Raw genomic sequence first — 19,529 nt, forward strand, 5'->3', positions numbered from 1 at the left:
TGCCAGGAGCAATTGATCTGAGCTCAGATCCAAGAGTAACACCTGAGCATCATTGGGTTGGAGGGAGGGAGGGAGGAAGGAAGGGAGGGAGGGAGGAAGGAAGGAAGGAAGGAAGGAAGGAAGGAAGGAAGGAAGGAAGGAAGGAAGGAAGGAAGGAAGGAAGGAAGGAAGGGAGGAAGGGAGGAAGGAAGGAAGGGAGGAAGGGAAGGAGGGAGGGAGGGAAGGAGGGAAGGAGAGAGGGAGGGAAGGAGGGAAGGAGAGAGGGAGGGAAGGAGGGAGGGAGGGGGGAAGGAAAGAGGGAGGGAAGGAGGGAGGGAAGGAGGGAGGGAGGGAGGGAGGAGGGAGGGAAGGAGGGAGGGAGGGAGGAAGGAAGAAAGGAAGGAAGGGAGGGAGGGAGGAAGGAAGGAAGGGAGGGAGGGAGGGAGGAAGGAAGGAAGGAAGGAAGGAAGGAAGGAAGGAAGGAAGGAAGGAAGGAAGGAAGGAAGGAAGGAAGGAAGGAAGGAAGGGAGGGAGGGAGGGAGGGAGGGAGGGAGGGAGGGAGGAAGGAAGGAAGGAAGGAAGGAAGGAAGGAAGGAAGGAAGGAAGGAAGGAAGGAAGGAAGGAAGGAAGGGAGGGAGGGAGGGAGGGAGGGAGGGAGGAAGGAAGGGAGATCTCACACCTATTAGAATGGGAATGCCAATTTTCTTCACTCTCCCACAAATGTCCCTGACCACTCCACTCGGCAGTCAGACTCTCACAAAACACATCTCCAGCCAGGTCTACTTCCCTGGGAGTTCAGCTGACATAGTGACCATCTGGTTCCTTTGTTTTGATTTGTTTTGATTTGGGGTCCACACCTGTTGGTATTCAAGGCTTACTCCTGGATCTTGTGTCAGTTTGGATCTAGTAGGGCTTGGGGGACCATATACAGCGATCAACTCAATTTAGATGTGCACAAAGAAAGTGCCTTACCTGCTACACTGTCTCTCCTCCTCCATGTTTGTCTGCTGATTACAACCGTGACATCACTCATGGATCACAATACTTGATTCTGCTCAAATAGACACACCATCAGAATCTGTCTCCACACAGCACTCCCAACTGCAACTAACTCCGGATCTGATCCATCAGAGGAGATAAAACCATGAAGTGAAACCTCAGACCCAAAGCAGTGGGTCAGAGGAGGGATTTTCCAGCTCCAACCTACCCTGAAGCCAGCAAGAGTGCTGACTTTAGAGACAGAGAGATAGTACAGCAGGCAAAGTGCTTGCCTTGCAGGCAGCTGATCTGGGTAACATAAAACAAAACAAAACAAAGAGTTGGGGACCAGAGCAATAGCACAGTGATAGGGTTTTTGCCTTGCACGCAGCTGACCCAGAACGGATCTGGGTTCGATTCCCGGTGTTCCATATGGTTTCCCCAGCCAGGAGTGATTTCTGAGCATATAGCCAGGAGTAAACCCTGAGCATCACCAGGTATGCCCCCCCTCAAACAAAACAAAACGAAACAAGAGAGTTGACATAGGGCCTTGTAAACTAACGAGGTTAAAGATTCCAGGATCGGGGCCGGAGAGATAGCGTGGAAGTAAGGCATTTACCTTGCAAGCAGAAGGACAGTGGTTCAAATCCCGGCATCCCATATGGTCCCCCGAACCTGCCAGGAGTGATTTCTGAGCGTAGAGCCAGGAGTAACCCCTGAGTGCTGCCGGGTGTGACCCAAAACCAAAAAAATAATTATGGAGGAACGATTTCTTTAAATAGAGGGTGGCTGTGTCTAATGATGACAGCTGGGGCCTCAGAGCAGCCTGGGTCTTTATTTCTCATGTTCCTGGGATGAGTTGGGAAATAGGGAGGCTGTTTGGTGGGCCAGGACAGTTGAGCAAAATCAGGAGATCAAAGTCATGGATTACACACCTTCTTTTACTAGACCCTGTCTGAGGCAAAAGAAATTCCTGTCTTCTTGCACAAAAGACTGCTTGTCTCTGATGCAGGAGAGGGGGCTCAGTCTGTAGCCTTGCAAGGTCCCCTAGTGAGCCCTGAGCACTGAGCTAATAGAAGAGGCCAGCACCACTGGGTTTGACCCCAGAAAAAAAACTCTTCTTCATTTTCCCAAGATAGCAGCATACCTCCCTGAATGGCTGTTATTATTGTTATTGTTATTACTATTATTGATCTTGGGTTTTTCTACAGCCAAAAAACAAGGAATCCAATTTGATTACAGGCTGCTTTGGTTTCCAAGGCAAAAAAAAATATCAATACAGTGGCAAAGAACTATGTAGCGGACTATTAGGTTAGAGGTACTTATGGTCATCTGGAGGAACAGCTCTGCTCACTCTGTGTCCTTCTGGGCCTCCTGTCAGCTGTCTCTTTTCCTCTTCTGCTGACCCCAACTCTGATGATGGGTTCACAGCATAGAAACAGGACACACTGCCAAAGCTCAGCCCTTGGATATTTCCATGGTCGAATTCTCACCCTGTCCCAGCTCAGAAGTGAGGAGATGCCTCCTGTGGGTTTCCGAGCCAGTCCCACATGGTTTACAATCCTGATACTGCCTTCTGTGGGACTTCAGGTCAGCCTGGCTCAGAGCCTCGGTGCCCTCACTTGTAGAAGTGTTCTGTGGGCTATAGAGGCAAGAATGCTGCTTCTGCTTCTGCTTCTCAACTCTCGCCCTCAGTCTCTCCAACGACCTATCAGGTCACACTCCATTCACGGCCTTTCTGTCTTTCCTGTCGAGTTCTTTTTCTTAATGTTCTCCCTTCTTCCCTCTCTCCCTCCCTCCCTCCCTCTCTCCTTTCCTTCCTTCCTTCCCTCTTATCTTCCTTTTCTTCTTCCCTCCCTCCCTCCCTCTATCCCTCCTTCCTTCCTTCCTTCCTTCCTTCCTCCCTCCCTCCCTCCCTCCCTTCCTTCCTTCCTTCCTTCCTTCCTTCCTTCCTTCCTTCCTTCCTTCCTTCCTTCCTTCCTTCCTTCCTTCCTTCCTTCCTTCCTTCCTTCCTTCCTATCTTTTTGGTTCGTTTTTGTTTGAGGGTCACACCCAGCTATATTCAGGAGTTATTCCTGACTCTGTAGTCAAGAATGATTCCTGATGGTGGTCAGGGGACCATATGGGATGATGGAGATAGAACCCAGGTAGGCCGAGTGCATGGTAAGTGTCTTGCTCACTCTCTGGCCCCTCTTTTTTTTTTTTTTTTTTTTTTTTGACTATGTGAGGCATGGAGCCCAAGTTCTCACACATGTAAGTCAAGTGCTCTACTACTGAATCACCTCTCCAGCCCCCTGTCTTTACTCTCCATCAGTCATATCTCACCTTAGGAAATAACTCTTCCAGGAAGTTCTCCTTTCTCTTTCTCACCCCCACCCCACTCACCACTGTATCAAGGGCCTATTTTTATCCCCAAAGACCCCTGTGCTCAGAACTGCGATTGTTGGCCTCTATGATCAGTTTTTGAGCCCCAAGGGGACAGAGGCCTGTATATCCTTTGCTGCTAAGTGGTCAGGCTCCAACAAGGCAGGCAGGCAGGCACTGAATGAATAAGCAGACCAGGGATGAAGAGCCATCGTACTGGTGTTTTTGCTGTGTAACCAGTTCCCCACCCACCCCCATATGCTGCACCCGTGTTAGGCTCCCAGTTTCCATCATAAGGAATCTATAGGTAAAGAGTAAAGTTTGTGCAGCTTGCCTTGGGTGATGCCTATGACCCCAGATGGGAAGCTGCAGGGTGGAAGCAAAGGGAGGGAGAATTTGAACCTTCCCACTCTGCAGGTGAAGGTTGGCTGTGAGCTGAATTTTTTTTGGGAGGGGTCACACCCAGCAGCGCTCAGGGGTTCCTTCTGGCTCTACACTCAGAAATCGCTCCTGGCAGGCTCGGGGAACCATATTGATGCCAGGATTCGAACCACCGTCCCTCTGCGTGCAATGCAAATGCCTTACCTCCATGCTATCTCTCCGGTCCCTGAGCCAAACTTTTTAATGTAACTTCCAACTTGAGCACTGCTAAGTGATCCTAAGTGACCCGGGACTGAGGTGTAGCTTCCTCATAGTGAAGTGATCTCAGAGCTAATTGGGCTTCTAACCCGGCACTCCAGAATGGCCAGTGCAAGCACTCAGGGAGTACAGAGGAGGCTGAGTTGCCTTTTAAAACATAGTCTCAGAAGCCAGGGCTCCTATGGCCTTCAAAGACTTGTTTTAAAACTGTTCGACTTTTTCTCAGATTGTGCTTAGGATGTAGAAAGCGGGGAGAGTATCACTCCCACCTTTACAACAAAGAAAGGCCAGGGCTGGACTATCCGCAGTGTCACAATTTGCTCCAGCCTGCTGGAGGTCTGCAATCACAGGTCACCACCTGAGTCTGACATCCAGAGAAACACGGGCAATTCTGGGAAGATGGTCACATGTCTGTGCTTCCTTGGGGGCAGACATGGGACCATCCATGAAGGGAAGAATCCTAATTATGGAGCCTGGAGATGATTCAGAGGATAGGAGTGCTAGGTTGGATCTCAGCACCACATGTCCCCCAAGCGCTGCCAGTGTCCCTTGTTGCCAAAAAATAATTCCAACCATAAATTTTTTGTTTTGTTTTGTTTTGTTTTATGGTCACACCTGGCAGTGCTCAGGGGTTACTCCTGGTTCCACGCTCAGAAATAGCTCCTGGCAGGCTCGGGGGACCCTATGGGATGCCAGGATTCGAACCACCAACCTTCTGATGCAAGGCCAATGCCTTACCTCCATGCTATCTCTCCAGCCCATCAACCATAACTTCTTGTTTGCTTACTGACCATATCCTGACTCGTTGTTCTGGGATCACTCTCAAACTGTGGGAGACCACACAGTGCTGAGGATTGGACCCAGATTTCCAGCATGGAAAGGAGCACCCCTTTGAGCTTTCTCCCTAGCCCCCAAATCAAGCTACAGTTTGTTTGTTGCGATGCTGGGGATGGAATCCAAGTTTAATATATGCAAAGCAGGTGATCTATACCCCCAACCAGGAATTCCTTGTCTGTCTTTTTTTTTTTTTCTTTTCCCTGTAGATCAAACAAGGGGCCTCCAGCATACAAAGCATGTACTCAGCCCCTTAAGGTCTCTCAGATTCCAGCCATGAATTCCTCATTAATTAGTTGCTGCAGAGTGTCAGGTGGCCTGGGATCCCAAGATAACTTGGGAGCAGCAGGTGCACAGGGAACAGTGCCACCTGTGGGCATCCAGTGCCACCTGTGGGCATGAGCTTGTACATGGTCACTGTTCCCTGGAGAGGCAGGGCTGGGGTCAGGGGCAGAAGCCATTCTTTTTTTGTTTTGTTTTGTTTTGTTTTTGGGTTATACCCAGCAACGCTGAGGAGTTACTCCTGGCTCTATGCTCAGAAAAATTGCTCCTGGCAAGCTCAGGGGACCATATGGGATGCCGGGATTCGAATCACCAACCTGCATGCAAGACAAATGCCTTACCTCCATGCCATCTCTCCGGTCCCCTGAAGCCATTCTTGAAGGGGGAAGCCAGGACATAAATTAGGGACAGCAAATCCTGTCACCCTTGGTACTCATTCATGGCAGCTCAGGAAGAGATGAGAAAAATCTCTGCACCCATTCTGTTTGTTACTAAGATTCAGGGATACAGTGGAACATGGTGAGGATGGAGTAGAGAACAGGACAACAGAAAACAACCCTCCCACCTCCTTCCTAGCCTTGCCAGTAATGGTGAGGGAAGCAAGAATTGAAAGGGGGGAGTGGTGGTGCAAACCATAGGGTGTCGTCTGCCTTGCACATGCTAACCTAGGATGAACCTGGGTTTGATCCCCGGGGTCCCAAAAGGTCCCCAAGCCAGGAGCCATTTCTGAGTGCATAGCCAGGAGTAATCCCAGAGCATCACCGGGTGTGGCCCAAAAACCAAAACCAAAACAAAACAAAAAAAAAAGAATTGAAAGGGAGGCCCACTAGTAATGGGATACACATGACACATGCAAAAGCTAAAATTACAGCCTAAGTATGTTTTTTGGTTTTTGGGTCACACCCAGCAGTGCTCAGGGGTTACTCCTGGCTGTCTGCTCAGAAATAGCTCCTGGCAGGCACAGGGGACCATATGGGACACCGGGATTCGAACCAACCACCTTTGGTCCTGGATCGGCTGCTTGCAAGGCAAACGCCGCTGTGCTATCTCTCTGGGCCCTACAGCCTAAGTATGGAAGAAGAGCTCAGAGCACATTCTCTAGTCATCCAGCTCCCACCCTAACAGGCAGCTATAGAGAACTGGAATTTATGGGACACTGAAAGGCTGAGCCTAGGGCAAGAGACATAGTGCAGTGGGCAGGACTCTTACCTTGCAAACAGCAAATTCTGGTTCAAACCCTGGCACCCCATATAGTCTCCTGATCCCCATCTAAGTATCCCTAAGTGTGGAGCTGGATGTGGCCCCAAAATTAAAAGCAATTTTGGGGGCCGAAGTGATAGCACAGCAGTAGGGCATTTGCCTTGCATGTGGCTGACCTGGAATGGACCCAGGTTCAATTCCTGGCATTTCATATGGTCCCCGGAGCCTGCAAGGAATGATTTCTAAATGCATAGCCAGGAGTAACCCCTAAGTAACTCTGGGTATGGCCCACCCCCAAAAAATAATCCCCTTTTTGTTTTTAAAGAAAATAAAAAATGTTTGAGCCAAGGCCAAGAACAAAATCCAAATTCAACTTAACCCATGTCCGTATTGATTCAGGATGCTACAAAGGCAAGCACATATCCAGTCATAAATACCAGGAGTGCCATCTTTACTGTCCTACACGAGGAGCCTCATTTTCCACAAAACCAGTTAAAGATTCATAAGATGTAAGTAAAAAAAATTACGGTCATGAGACTAAGGGATCAACAGTGAGACTCAGATATGGGACAGATGTTGGAATGATCACCCAGGGTAAATAACCATAACTTAAATAACTGATTATTATGTTCAAGTCTCCAGTGGGAAAGGTAGACAATGCATCTGAACAGATGAGGAATTTCAACAGAGGTGGAAAATATAAGCAAAAATTCAACCAACAAAAGATCTAATGGAAAACTAGGGGAAAAATTTTTTACACAGTAAAGAGTGGAGGTCTTTTATGGACACACAAATACTACAGTCACAAAAGGACCACTAGAAGATGGGTCAGTAGAACTAATCCAAATAAAAACAACATGAAAAGAGGTCTGGAGAAAAAATAAGAATAGAATATAAAACTAGGATAGGGGGCCCGGAGAGACAGCACAGTGGCGTTTGCCTTGCAAGCAGCCGACCTAGGACCAAAGGTGGTTGGTTTGAATCCCAGTGTCCCATATGGTCCCCCGTGCCTGCCAGGAGCTATTTCTGAGCAGACAGCCAGGAGGAACCCCTGAGCACTGCCGGGTGTGTCCCAAAAACCAAAAAAAAAAAAAAAAAAAAAAAAAAAAAAAAAAAAAACACTAGGATAGGACAGGGTTAGAGCAATAGTATAGTAGATGAAGCATTTGTCTTTCAATCTGGGTTCAATCCCTGGCACACCATATGGTTCGCAGAGTCCCACCAGAAATGATTCCTGAGTGCAGAACTAGCCCTGAGCATCCCCAGATGCGGTCTAAAAACAAAACCCAACAAACAACAACAGCAAACTCTGTTGATCAGGGGACCAAAAGGGTAGCTCAATGGGCTAGTTGCAAGCTCTGCATACTGGAGATCTAGGTTTAACCCCTTCTCCACATGCTTCTTTGAGCACCATCAGGAGCAGCCCTTAAGTACTGAGCCAGGAGTGGTCTTTGAACAATGTTATATGTGGCCCAAAAATCCAAAAAAGAAAAATACATCAACAACAACAACAACAGCAAACTGTGGGACTGGTCAGGAATGTGGTAAAAGTGTGTGACTTGCATGCAGAAGATCTGGGTTCAATTGACACCCAGGTCACTGACACCACAAAAAATGGTGGGACACTCTCATGGAATACTATGGCAAAGAGAACAGTAGCCAGAATTTCAGAGGACAAGAGGAAGAAAATGGGGCATAAATAATATACCTGAGGAAAGAATGGCTCAGACCTTATCAGAATTAATGATGGACAAGCCACAGATCCAGAAAGTGCAGAGGATATTAAGACAAACAAACCAAAACAGACAAATAAATTAAAAGCACACAACCTTGGGGCCAGAGAGATAGCATGGAGGCAGGGTGATCGCCTTGCATGCAGAAGGACAGTGGTTTGAATCCTGGCATCCCATATGGTTCCCTGAGCCTGTCAGGAGCTATTTCTGAGCATAGAGCCAGGAATGAGCCCTGAGTGCTGCTGGGTGTGACCCAGATACCAAAAAAAAAAAAAAGGATGATCTTGAAATTGTGAAGGTAGGGCCCGGAGAGATAGCACAGCGGTGTTTGCCTTGCAAACAGCCGATCCAGGACCAAAGGTGGTTGGTTCGAATCCCGGTGTCCCATATGGTCCCCCGTGCCTGCCAGGAGCTATTTCTGAGCAGACAGCCAGGAGTAACCCCTGAGCACCGCTGGGTGTGGCCCAAACCCCCCCCCCAAAAAAAAAGAAAAAAAAAAAGAAATTGTGAAGGTAGATAGATGAAAGGGAAAAGGTATTACATTCAGGAAAATAAAGATAAGAATTATTGAAGCCAGGAAAATAGTTCAGGAATATTCTTTACACACAAAGGTTAAGCATCAAACCCCAGGGCCGGAGAGATAGCATGGAGGTAAGGTGTTTGCCTTGCATGCAAAAGGAGGTGGTTTGAATCCTGGCATCCCACATGGTCTCCTGAGCCTGCCAGGAGCGATTTCTGAGCCTGGAGTAACCCTTGAGCACTGCCTGGTGTGACCCAAAAACCAAAAAACAAAACAAACAAAAAAACAAAACAAAAGAACCCAACCAGTCTCATATGGTCCCTTGAGCAACATAAAGGGGAGCAGCCCCGAAGGTGTGTCCTGTCCTCCCCCCACCAAAGAGAGAAAATTATTCAATCATCTGAATCCATACCACCCTGAACTCACCCAATCTCATTTGAAAACAAAAACTAAGTAAGGGGACAGAGAGAGAGAGTAGCAGGTAAGGAGCTGCTTTGCACACTCACAACCTAAGTTAGATACCTGGCACCTCATAGGGTCCCTGAGTCCACCAAGAAGCGATCCCTCGTGGTCCCCTGAGCCTGCCAGGAGCAATTTCTGAGCATGGAGCCAGAACTAACCCCTGAGCACTACCCGATGTGACCCAAAAACCACCCACACACACACACACATACACACACAGAAGTGATCCCTCAATGTAGAGCTAATAGTAAGTCGTGAATACTGCCAGGTGTGGTCCCCACACACCCCCAAAAGAAACCCTAAGTAAGGTCAAGTCTAAAAAATATATAATTAAAATATCATTGTATCAGGAATGCAGGAATAGGGGCCAGAGAGGTGGCATTAGAGGGAAGGTGTCTGCCTTGCAAGCGCTAGCGTAGGACGGATCACGGTTCGATCCTCCGGCGTCCCATATTGTCCCCCCAAGCCAGGGGTGATTTCTGAGTGCATAGCCAGGAGTAACCCCTGAGTGTCACCAGGTGTGACCCAAAAACTAAAAAAAAAAAAAAAAAAAAAAAGAATGTAGGAATAAAATAGATGAGTAGAATTTTTTTTTGTTTGTTTGTTTATTGGGCCACACCCAGCATTGCTCAGGGGTTACTCCTGGCTGTCTGCTCAGAAATAGCTCCTGGCAAGCACAGGGGACCATATGGGACACTGGGATTCGAACCAACCACCTTTGGTTCTGGATCGGCTGCTTGCAAGGCAAACACCGCTGTGCTATCTCTCCAGGCCCGATGAGTAGAATTTTAAAACTGTTGAAAACAGGGGCTTAAACAATAGCACAGTGGCAGGGCATTTGCCTTGCCTTGCACACAGCTGACCCGGGACAGACTTTGGTTCAATCCCTGGCGTTCCATATGGTCCCCCACACCAGGATCTATTTCTGAGCTATAGCCAGAAGTAACCCCTGAGCATTACCGGTTGTGGCCCAAAAACCAAACAAAAAAGTTGAAAACAGGGTCGGAGCAGTGGCACAAGCAGTAGGGCATTTGCATTGCACATGCTAACCTAGGATGGACCTCAGTTTGATCTCCCGGTGTCCCATATGGCCCTCCAAGCTGAGAGCTATTTTTGAGCACATAGCCAGGAGTAACTCCTGAGCGTCACCAGGTGTGGCCCAAAAACTAAAAAAAAAAATGTTGAAAACAAAACAAAGCACCTATCAAAATTCTATGCTCAGAAAAGCATCTTTTAAAAATAATAAGAAAGGGGCCCAGAGAGATAGCACAGCGGCATTTGCCTTGCAAGCAGCCGATCCAGGACCAAAGGTGGTTGGTTCGAATCCCGGTGTCCCATATGGTCCCCCGTGCCTGCCAGGAGCTATTTCTGAGCAGACAGCCAGGAGTAACCCCTGAGCACTGCCAGGTGTGACCCAAAAACAAAAAACAAAAACAAACAAACAATAATAATAATAATAATAATAATAATAATAATAATAATAATAATAAGAAGAAGAAGAAGAAGAAGAAGAAGAAGAAGAAGAAGAAGAAAACTAGATTATCTTTTTGGTTTTATGAAACCAGAGAATTACCAGTCAAAATGCAATATAAAATATGTTCAAAGAAGTTCTTAAATAATCTGGCACCAGAAAAAAATATATAGGCAAAGAAATGTTAGACGTGGCAAAATTGAAGAAAATATTAAATGTCTCATTTTTATTATTGTTGTTGTTGTTTGTGCCACACCAGGCTATGCTCAGGGCTTAATTCTGGTTATGCACTCAGAAATCACTCCTGACAGGCTCTGTGGACCATATATGGGGTGTCGAGGATAGAGCTCCCATCAGCCAGAGGTGTTCCTTAAGCCTGCCAGGAGTGATTTCTGAGTGAGTGCAGAGCCAGGAGTCACCCCTGAACGTCACCAGATATGACCCAAAACAACAACAACAAAAAATGTTTTTATACATAGCATTCCATCCATCCAATTTATACAGGCAAGTTCCTTTTGTTTGTTTTGTTTTTTTGTTTTTGGGGTCACACCCGGCAGTGCTCATGGGTTACTCCTGGCTCTAAGCTCAGAACTCACTCTCGGCAGGCTCGGAGGACCATATGGGATGCTGGGATTTCAACCACCATTCTTCTGCATGCAAGGCAAACTTTGCCTTACCACCATGCTATCTCTCTGGCCCCCAGGCAAGTTCTTGTACAGACATAGTAGTCCATCCAGAAGGTTGCATGATGTAGGTGAGGACAGGCATGTGGCCAAACATGGCTGCTTAGGAGCAACAGGAGAAGGCTGCTTGCTACAGGGCTAAGTCCAGGGCAGCCAGAAATGGCTAGGACTGAGCTGGAAAGTGAAGAAGGGACATGAGACATGGTAGGTGTGAGTGTTGAGGATGGAGACACAAAGCAGAGACAAGGAACAAGGGAGGGTGCTTTAGGGAGAGAGCATAGTATGGCCACCTGTGGGACTCTCCTGCTCACTGCTTGCAAAAATCCTAAAACTCAGGCCGGAGAGATAACATGGAGGTAAGGCCTTTGCCTTGCATGCAGAAGAACTGTGGTTCAAATTCCAGCATCCCATATGCCCCCCCCAACCTTTGAGCCTGCCAGGAGCGATTTCTGAGTGTAGTGCCAGGAGTAACCCCTGAGCACTGCCAGGTGTTACCCTCAAACAAACAAACAAACAAGAAATCCTAAAACTCCAATCTGGGAGGATGATTAATGAGGCCCAAAGGAGTCACATGGATGATGTCAGAGAGTGAACCTTATCTTGAAGCTCTCCAGTCAGTGAGGTGTGTAGAGGAAGGGATCAGATTGATTTCTTATTTGTTTTGAGGCATACTCAGTGGTGTGTAGGGCTTACTTACTCCTGCCTCTTTGCTCAGTTCATACTGGAGATCCAGGTTTGAGCTCTGTCACCACACAGTCACCATAGTTGGTGTGCCACTTCCCTAAAACAGGGCACTTGAGTGCATGTTTTCCAGGGTAAGACACCAAGTTTGATCCCCAGCACCTCATGATCCCCCAAGCAGTGTCAGGAGTATTTCCCAAGCACAAAGCTGAAAATCCAAACATGAACAGGTTTCCCCCAAAAGGAACACAGAACAGAAACATATTGTACTCATGCTCCTTCTCACAAATTATCTTTCCAAATAAAACAAGAAGATTTAGAGTTTCCAACCAGGCCCTCTGAGTTTTAGAGGTACCCTGTCAGGCATAAGAGGGAGTGTACAGTATGGAAGGCATCAGCCGACCCTGGTTCAGTCCCTGGCATACAGTTCCCTGACTCTCAAGGATCAACAGGGTCACTCCAGAGCACAGAGCCAGGAATAGGTGCTGAACACAACTGAATATGGCCCCCAAACTGCCCAAATTTATATGTCCTTCCTCCTGGACTTTGGCTATAGTTCTGACTGTGTATCTACTTAAACCCACTTCTCTAGGAAGAAAAAAGTGTTATTAACCTTTCCTAATGGTAGAGAAGAATTTCAGACATTATATATATAAAAAAAAACAGTCATCTGGCTACTTCATAGGCAACAAAAATTAACTGTCATTAAATTTTATTCTGAGGAATTAATGGACAATTTTACATGATGGTGTAAAATTGCGGACAAGATGAAGGACATGATTCCTCACTGGCAGCAAAGACTCTGGCATGGCGCCTACACAGAGCAGAAAATGGCAGCTTTCAAGGAGCCTCGTGGGCTAGGTGCACCTAAAGGGGTGGGTGACTGTACACACACGAAACTAAGTGGAGGCCAATGGAGCTGAGGTACCTGTGGAAATGAATTTGAGGCCTCAAACATGCATGGCATATGTTGCAGTCCTTAGAGCAATCTCTCCAGGCTAGATTGTTCTGCTTAGTTTTTGCCCCATCCTAGATTTTTTGTTTTCTTTTTTTTTTTTTTTTTTTTTTTTTTTGGTTTTTGGGCCACACCCTGTGACGCTCAGGGGTTACTCCTGGCTATGCGCTCAGAAGTTGCTCCTGGCTTCTTGGGGGACCATATGGGACGCCGGGGGATCGAACCGCGGTCCGTCGTAGGCTAGCGCAGGCAAGGCAGGCACCTTACCTCCAGCGCCACCGCCCGGCCCCTGTTTTCATTTTTTTGAGGGTCACACCGGCAGCGCTCAGGGGCCACTCCTGGCTCTATGCTCAGAAGGCTCGGGGGACCATGTGGGACACCGGGATTCAAACCACTGTCCTTCTGCATGCAAGGCAAACACCCAACCTACATGCTATCTCTCCAGCCCCTTGTTATAATTATTTAAATATGTTGAGGAGAAAGCAGCACCTAATTAATTGCCACTATTTTATGCCTACTCATGGTCTTTATTTGAAATGTGTCTAGTTTCTGGGGGCTTTTTGTTATTGACTCTGTGTTCAGGGATAGCTCCTGGAGGAACTTAGGGAACCATGTGGAGTGTTGGGGTTTGAGCCCAGGTTGGCTCAAGTGCTCTAACCCACTCTAGTAATACTCAGGTCCCTTCTAAAATAAGTTTTAATTTTATAGACAACGCCTGGCAGAGCACTCTTGGCTCTGTGCTCAGGGATCACTCTGATCATGCTCAGGGGATGATATGGGGTGCTGGAAATTGAACCTAGGTCTTCCACATGTAAGGCAGGGGCCCATTTATTTTTTAAATTAATTTTTTTCGGGGCCGGTGAGGTGGCGCTAGAGGTAAGGTGTCTGTCTGCCTTGCAAGCGCTAGCCAAGGAAGGACCGCGGTTGGATCCCACAGCGTCCCCCCAAGCCAGGGGCGATTTCTGAGTGCTTAGCCAGGAGTAACTCCTGAGCATCAAACAGGTGTGGCCCAAAAGAAAAAAATTTTTTAATTTTTTTCTAGGGCCCAGAGCGGTGGCTCAGCAGTAAGGCTGAGCCTTACCCACACTAACCTAGAACGAACTACAGTTCAATTGGTGTCCCATTTGGTCCCCCAAGCCAGGAGCAATTTCTGAGCGCCTAGCCAGGATTAACCCCTGAGCGTCACCGGGTGTGGCCCCCAAAAAACAAACAAACAAACAAACAAAAAAAACATCCAGTCCAGTCCCACTCATTTCTGTCTGGCTTGGACCTAGCCCAGTTGCAAACGGCCTTCTATTGCTCCTGAGCAGCAATGTGAAGCTGGAAAAGTCTCTCGGCCTGGATTTAACCTATCCCGGTGGAAAGTGAAAGTCAAATAGAGCTAGATGTGAAGGAGAGAGAATTGAAGACATAAGCAGAAACTGGCACCCTCTAGCCTGGGGAACACAAAACCATCAACTTCCCTTGACTCAAAGCACTCCTCCCACTTCCAGCCTTGGATTTGGTACCTGCAATGAAACAGCTAAGTAAACTACAAGACAGGATTGAAGAGATAGTGCTGGTGGTAGAACACTTGTCTTACATGCAGCAGACCTGAGTTCAATCCTCAGCACCATCTATGGCCCCCTGAACCCATCAAAAATAACTGAAAATAGAACCAGGAGTTAGCCCTGAGCATTGCCAGGAGTGGTCCCCAAATACACACACACACACACACACACACACACACTCACTCACACACACACACACACACACACACTCTCACACAATCTCCTTTCCTGCCTCCCACCAAGGGTTGTGAAATTTCCTCCTCCACCCCGCCTCCAGAACTGACAGCTTAACTCCACTAGCTTTCTTGTTTCACAGGGATTTTTTGCTCAGTGTCAGGGTGAGGAGCATGTGGGAGAGCTAAACTTGTTAGACTGTCTTTTATAAGCCTTAAGGGGGACGGTCTACCCCAGCACTGTCTGTGTTGTTTGGATCTGGAGTGCTTGACATAACTTTGGCCATGGTAGCACTGCTGGGTTATCAGGAAGTGGCACCTGCCTTTAGCTGATATGTGGTAAGTGCTTCCTGCCCCATGGCTACTTGGGGTGGGAGAGGGGAATCACTTTGTGCCCAGCAGTTGGGACTGGTTGTAAGTCTGCAAGAGCAAAGATTATACCACCGGCACATTGGTCTTTAGCGGACCTGAACCAATGACCAGCACAGAGCAGACACTCGTGGGGGAAGATGTTTGTAGAAGGAAGGAGGAAGAAAATGAGAACCTTTGAAAGTATCTTCCAGAACCCCCAAAGTCAAATCCTCTCAACCTTGCTGGAAAAGAAGCACATTGGGGAGGACTGTTAAGGTTCATTTTGCAAACTTCCGTCAAATTACTCTCGGAATCAGTTCCCTCTGGAGCCCTTTCCTTTCTTCCATTTCAGTCATCCCTTTTTAACACTGGCTTTTGGAGTGGTTGGTTGAATCACGGCTCTTGGGACTTGCAAGATCCCATCAGGGCTCCAGTCAGGTTTCTGCCAGATCAGTTCAGTATTCACAACCAGAAACCAGTTCCAATGAGAATGGATAAAATCTTTATCCAGAGCATACATAAGCTGTGAAAACACTAATTCCCTGTGACTAACACACAGCCAATGCAAAGACAGAAATGCCTCCACAGGGGATGGAAAGATAACAGAGTGGATAGGGTCCTTGCCATCCACATGACCTACATATGAGGGTCCCTCCAGTCCCTGCATGAGGGATCCCTAAGTAAAGGGATTCCCCAAGTGAAGCTCTGGGCACTGTTGGTGTGACCCCAAAGCCAAAGAAACAAAAGCAAAAAACTTGGGCCTGGAGAGATAGCACAGCGGCGTTTGCCTTGCAAGCAGCCAATCCAGGACCTAAGGTGGTTGGTTCGAATCCCAGTGTCCCATATGGTCCCCTGTTCCTGCCAGGAGCTATTTCTGAGCAGACAGCCAGGAGTAACCCCTGAGCATCACCGGGTGTGGCCCAAAAAAAAAAAAAAAAAACTTGAGAAAAACTCTGAGGGGGGAGGAAATTGATTGTCATCCTTTTTTCAGTATAGATTTCCGGTAGAGCCTCAAAGAATAAAGAGGGCCTGGAGACAGCTCAAAGGATTGGAGTGTGTGCCCTGTATGTGGTAGCCCAGGCAGGGCAGGTTCTTCTAGTTTGTTGCTTGCTTGCTTTTTGTTTGGGGGCCATACCTGGCAATGCCAGAGGTCACTCCTGACTCTGCACTCAGTTATTACGCCTGGCAATTCTTTGGGGACCATATGGGATGTTGGATTTCAAGCTCTGGTGGGCCACATGCAAAACATGTGCTCTATCCACTGTACTATCACTTTAGCTCCTAGTCCCAGGTCCTATCTCCAGCACTGTGTGGTTCCCCCAGCACCACGGAAAGAGTGATCCTTGACCACTGAGAATAGCTCCTGCTGGGTGTAGCCCCCAAACCAAACCAAAACTAACAAAACCAAAAAGGCCTAGATGTTTGTGGCATGCAGGCCTTTACACTCTAGGGTTGTAGGGCTAGGGTTGCATGTGCTCAGGTCCCCAAGTTCAATCCCTGGTAATACTTATGTCCCAGAATCCCCAGGGAGCCTTTGATGGCTCCCACCCAGCGCCACTGGACCTGAGAATTCATTCCAGTTGGCCAAGAGTTCTAGGAGTGGTCCTGAGGTTCCCTGAACACTACCTGGGAGGCAGAGATGAATTATGAACACAAGCATGGGAACATGCAGCACTGCTTATGCTTACATTTATGAGTCTCTGTCTGCACAGTTTACATGGGTACACACACCTAGAAGAACAGGAAAAAGCTTATGTGTGGGGAGGGCAAGTTGGAGCTCAGCAGCAGAGCTTACCTCTCAGGCAAGAGGCCCTGGACTCAACTCTGGGTCCCATAAAAAATAAGAAAGAAAAGGAGGGGCCGGAGAGATAGCATGGAGGTAGGGCGTTTGCCTTTCATGCAGAAGGACTGTGGTTTGAATCCCGGCATCCCATATGGTCCCCCAAGCCTGCCAGGGGAGATTTCTGAACTTAGAGCCAGGAGGAACCCCTGAGCGCTGCCGGGTGTGACTCAAAAACCAAAAAGAAAGAAAAGGGAAGAACATGAAGAGCACATACGTGAACACGCATGAGGATGAGTGCCTTGCAGGTGCCAGCACAGACACAGGCAGCTTTCGAGCTGCCAACTCGGGCCGCGCAGGGATCCCGCCTCACACCTCATTAAGCACTGCCAGTTCCGAACCAGCAACTCGTAACTAAATAAATATGATAAACAACTCCCCTCCAGATGGCTCCGCGTGCTCACCCACTCCTCCCGCTCGGAGGGATGGCACTCTCTGTGCCAATAAATCCTCCTGTTTGAAAACATTTGCCTTCTTAATTGGCCCGTTTATGGGTAAAATATGTTTCTGGTAGCGTTCTGCCACATTGGGCCCTGAAATGCCAGGCCACCCTAAGCTCGGCAGGAAGACAGGGGATGGTCTCAGCCCAGAGATCCCGGGCCCTCTCACATGGACAGGCCCAAATGAATAAGACCCCCAATAACACCATGTGCACCTCTCTCTGTGCCTCCTTTTCTTTTCTGGGATTCACTTCGGTGTGTGGAGGGGCCAGGGGCCTAAAAAATTTAAAAAGAAGTCCAGGGCACCCACGCCCACCCTTGGGTCCACCACTGCCCTGCCCCAACACTCCCCAACCCCAAGAAAAGTCCACATGGAGTTGAAGAGAGAGTACAGACAATACATTGCCTTGCACGTGGCCCCCTCCAGTTCAATCCCCAGCATCACTTATTTTCTCCTGAGCACTGCCAGAGCTGCTGAGCACAAAACTGGAATAGCCCAAGCAAGGCTGAGACTGAAGTAAATGTCATTCCTCGAAAACAATCCACATCCAATGGCCAGAGAGAACTCAACGGACTGAGCACAGATCTCACATGTGAAAGGTCCAGATTTGATTCCTTGTACCCCATGACATCCCAAATACTGTTGAGAGTTATCCAACGCCCATTCCACACCCCCTAGCACAGAGCCAGGAGTAGTCCCAAGCACAACTGGGACTAAAACCAAAACCAAAACCAAAAAACAAAGAGCACTTTCGAATCCCCCAACCTGTGAACACGACCTTACTGTGGAAAGAGCATCTTGGCCAACCGAGTGGAGATCTCAGTCCCCTGCAGTTGTCCTTATAGACATGCAGAGCGGGAGGGGCTTGAAGGCAGAGCAGAGTTGGGATACAAGCTCAGATTTGGAGGCACGAAGTGAGGATAAGGGGCCAGAGCAGTGGCTCATATTGTAGGGCATTTGCCTTGCACGCACTACCAGGACCAACTGCAGTTCGTTCCCTAGCATCCCATATGGTCCCCCAAGACAGGAGTGATTTCTGAGTGCATAGCCAGGTGTAAGCCCTGAGCATCAATGGGTATGGCCCAAAAACAAAACAAAAAAAGAAGTGAGGATGCGTTGGCCCTGGAGAGCACCCAGCTAGGGTTTGAATTCCTTTTCTTTGGAGTAGTTTGTTCCAGAGGTCTTAGAAAATTGATGCACCCACTTTTTTTAAGGACTTTGCTTTGCTCTGATGCTTCATAGATTCTGAATGAGAGAGAGAGAGAGAGAGAGAGAGAGAGAGAGAGAGAGAGAGAGAGAGAGAGAGAGAGAGAAAGAGAGTCCCCCAGTCCAGTCCAGAGAGGGACAGTGAGGATAGTGACAAAGCAGGTGCCCTTCAGAGTCATCCCTCAAACCCAATTTTTCTCATCAAGAACAAAGTGACAAGAAGCAAGATAGAAAGCACCCTTGTTTTGTTTTATTTTGGGGGACACCCTGCGATGCTCAGGGGTTACCCCTGGCTCTGCATTCAGGAATCACTCCTACTGGTGCTTAGTGTACCACAACAAGGCAAACAAACACCCTACCTTTTGTACTATCGCTCCAGTCCCCACAGGGCATCCTTGAAGTATTATCTCTTATCCTGGGTTCATCTGAGGGAGGAGATGAGCAAACAGTTCTAGGAGTCACGGCTGGTGGCTAGGCCATGCAGAAAGGCCTGTTCTCATTCTTTTTGGGGGGCCACACCAGTGATGCTTAGGGGTTACTCCTGGCTATGTGTTCAGAAATTGCTCCTGGCTTGGAGGACCATATGGGATGCCGGATGATCCGTCCTAAGTTAGCGCATTTAAGGCAGATGCCATACCTCTTGCACCACTGCTCCGGCTCCATGTTCTCATTCTTGAAACAGAGACAGATAGGAGAATAGCATCTGCCCAAGATGTTAACAGAGACTGCCGAGCTTATAAGGGTAAAGGGACCGCCAGGACACCTGGGAAGAACAAGTGAGTGACACACTACAGGTGGACCTGGATCAGGACCAGGACCTTGGTCTGAAACCTGCACAACTGCACTGGGCTTTCACTTGTGGAGGGAGGGAAGGAGAGGAGTGTGCAAGGGCTTGAGCCCAGGGCTACTATGCAAGACAAGTGCTCTACTGTTGACTCATCTCGATGGGCCAACTTACCTATATCTTGAGCCAATGGTCGGCAACCTTATTTTTAAACTGAGCCAAATCTTGCCAAAACCACGATCGAAATTTATTTGAGAGCCACACAGGGCCTACACTGACAGAGGCTAGGAGCAGAGTCCTGACTCCTGGAGTGGCCGCCCGGCACACAGAAGAGCCACATTAAAAGTGTAAAGAGCCACAGGTGGCTTGCAAGCCGCAGGTTGTGACTACTGTCCTGAGCAAA

General features: G+C 48.2%; 1 protein-coding gene across 1 annotated transcript in view; it reads right to left on the reverse strand.

Moving 5' to 3' along the window:
• The window catches only part of LOC126017555 (sentrin-specific protease 2-like), a 407,516-nt gene extending 388,234 nt beyond the window's left edge, over positions 1–19,282 (reverse strand). Inside the window, exons 1-2 of the mRNA XM_049779491.1 lie at positions 19,272–19,282; positions 18,773–18,793 (exon numbers count right to left, since the gene is read on the reverse strand). Coding sequence (XP_049635448.1) covers positions 18,773–18,793; positions 19,272–19,282 — 32 coding nt within the window. The remainder of the gene's footprint in view (positions 1–18,772; positions 18,794–19,271) is intronic.
• Positions 19,283–19,529: the final 247 nt, after the last annotated feature.

Source organism: Suncus etruscus, chromosome 9 (genome assembly GCF_024139225.1).
Source record: "Suncus etruscus isolate mSunEtr1 chromosome 9, mSunEtr1.pri.cur, whole genome shotgun sequence".
Classification (NCBI taxonomy): Eukaryota; Metazoa; Chordata; class Mammalia; order Eulipotyphla; family Soricidae; genus Suncus; species Suncus etruscus.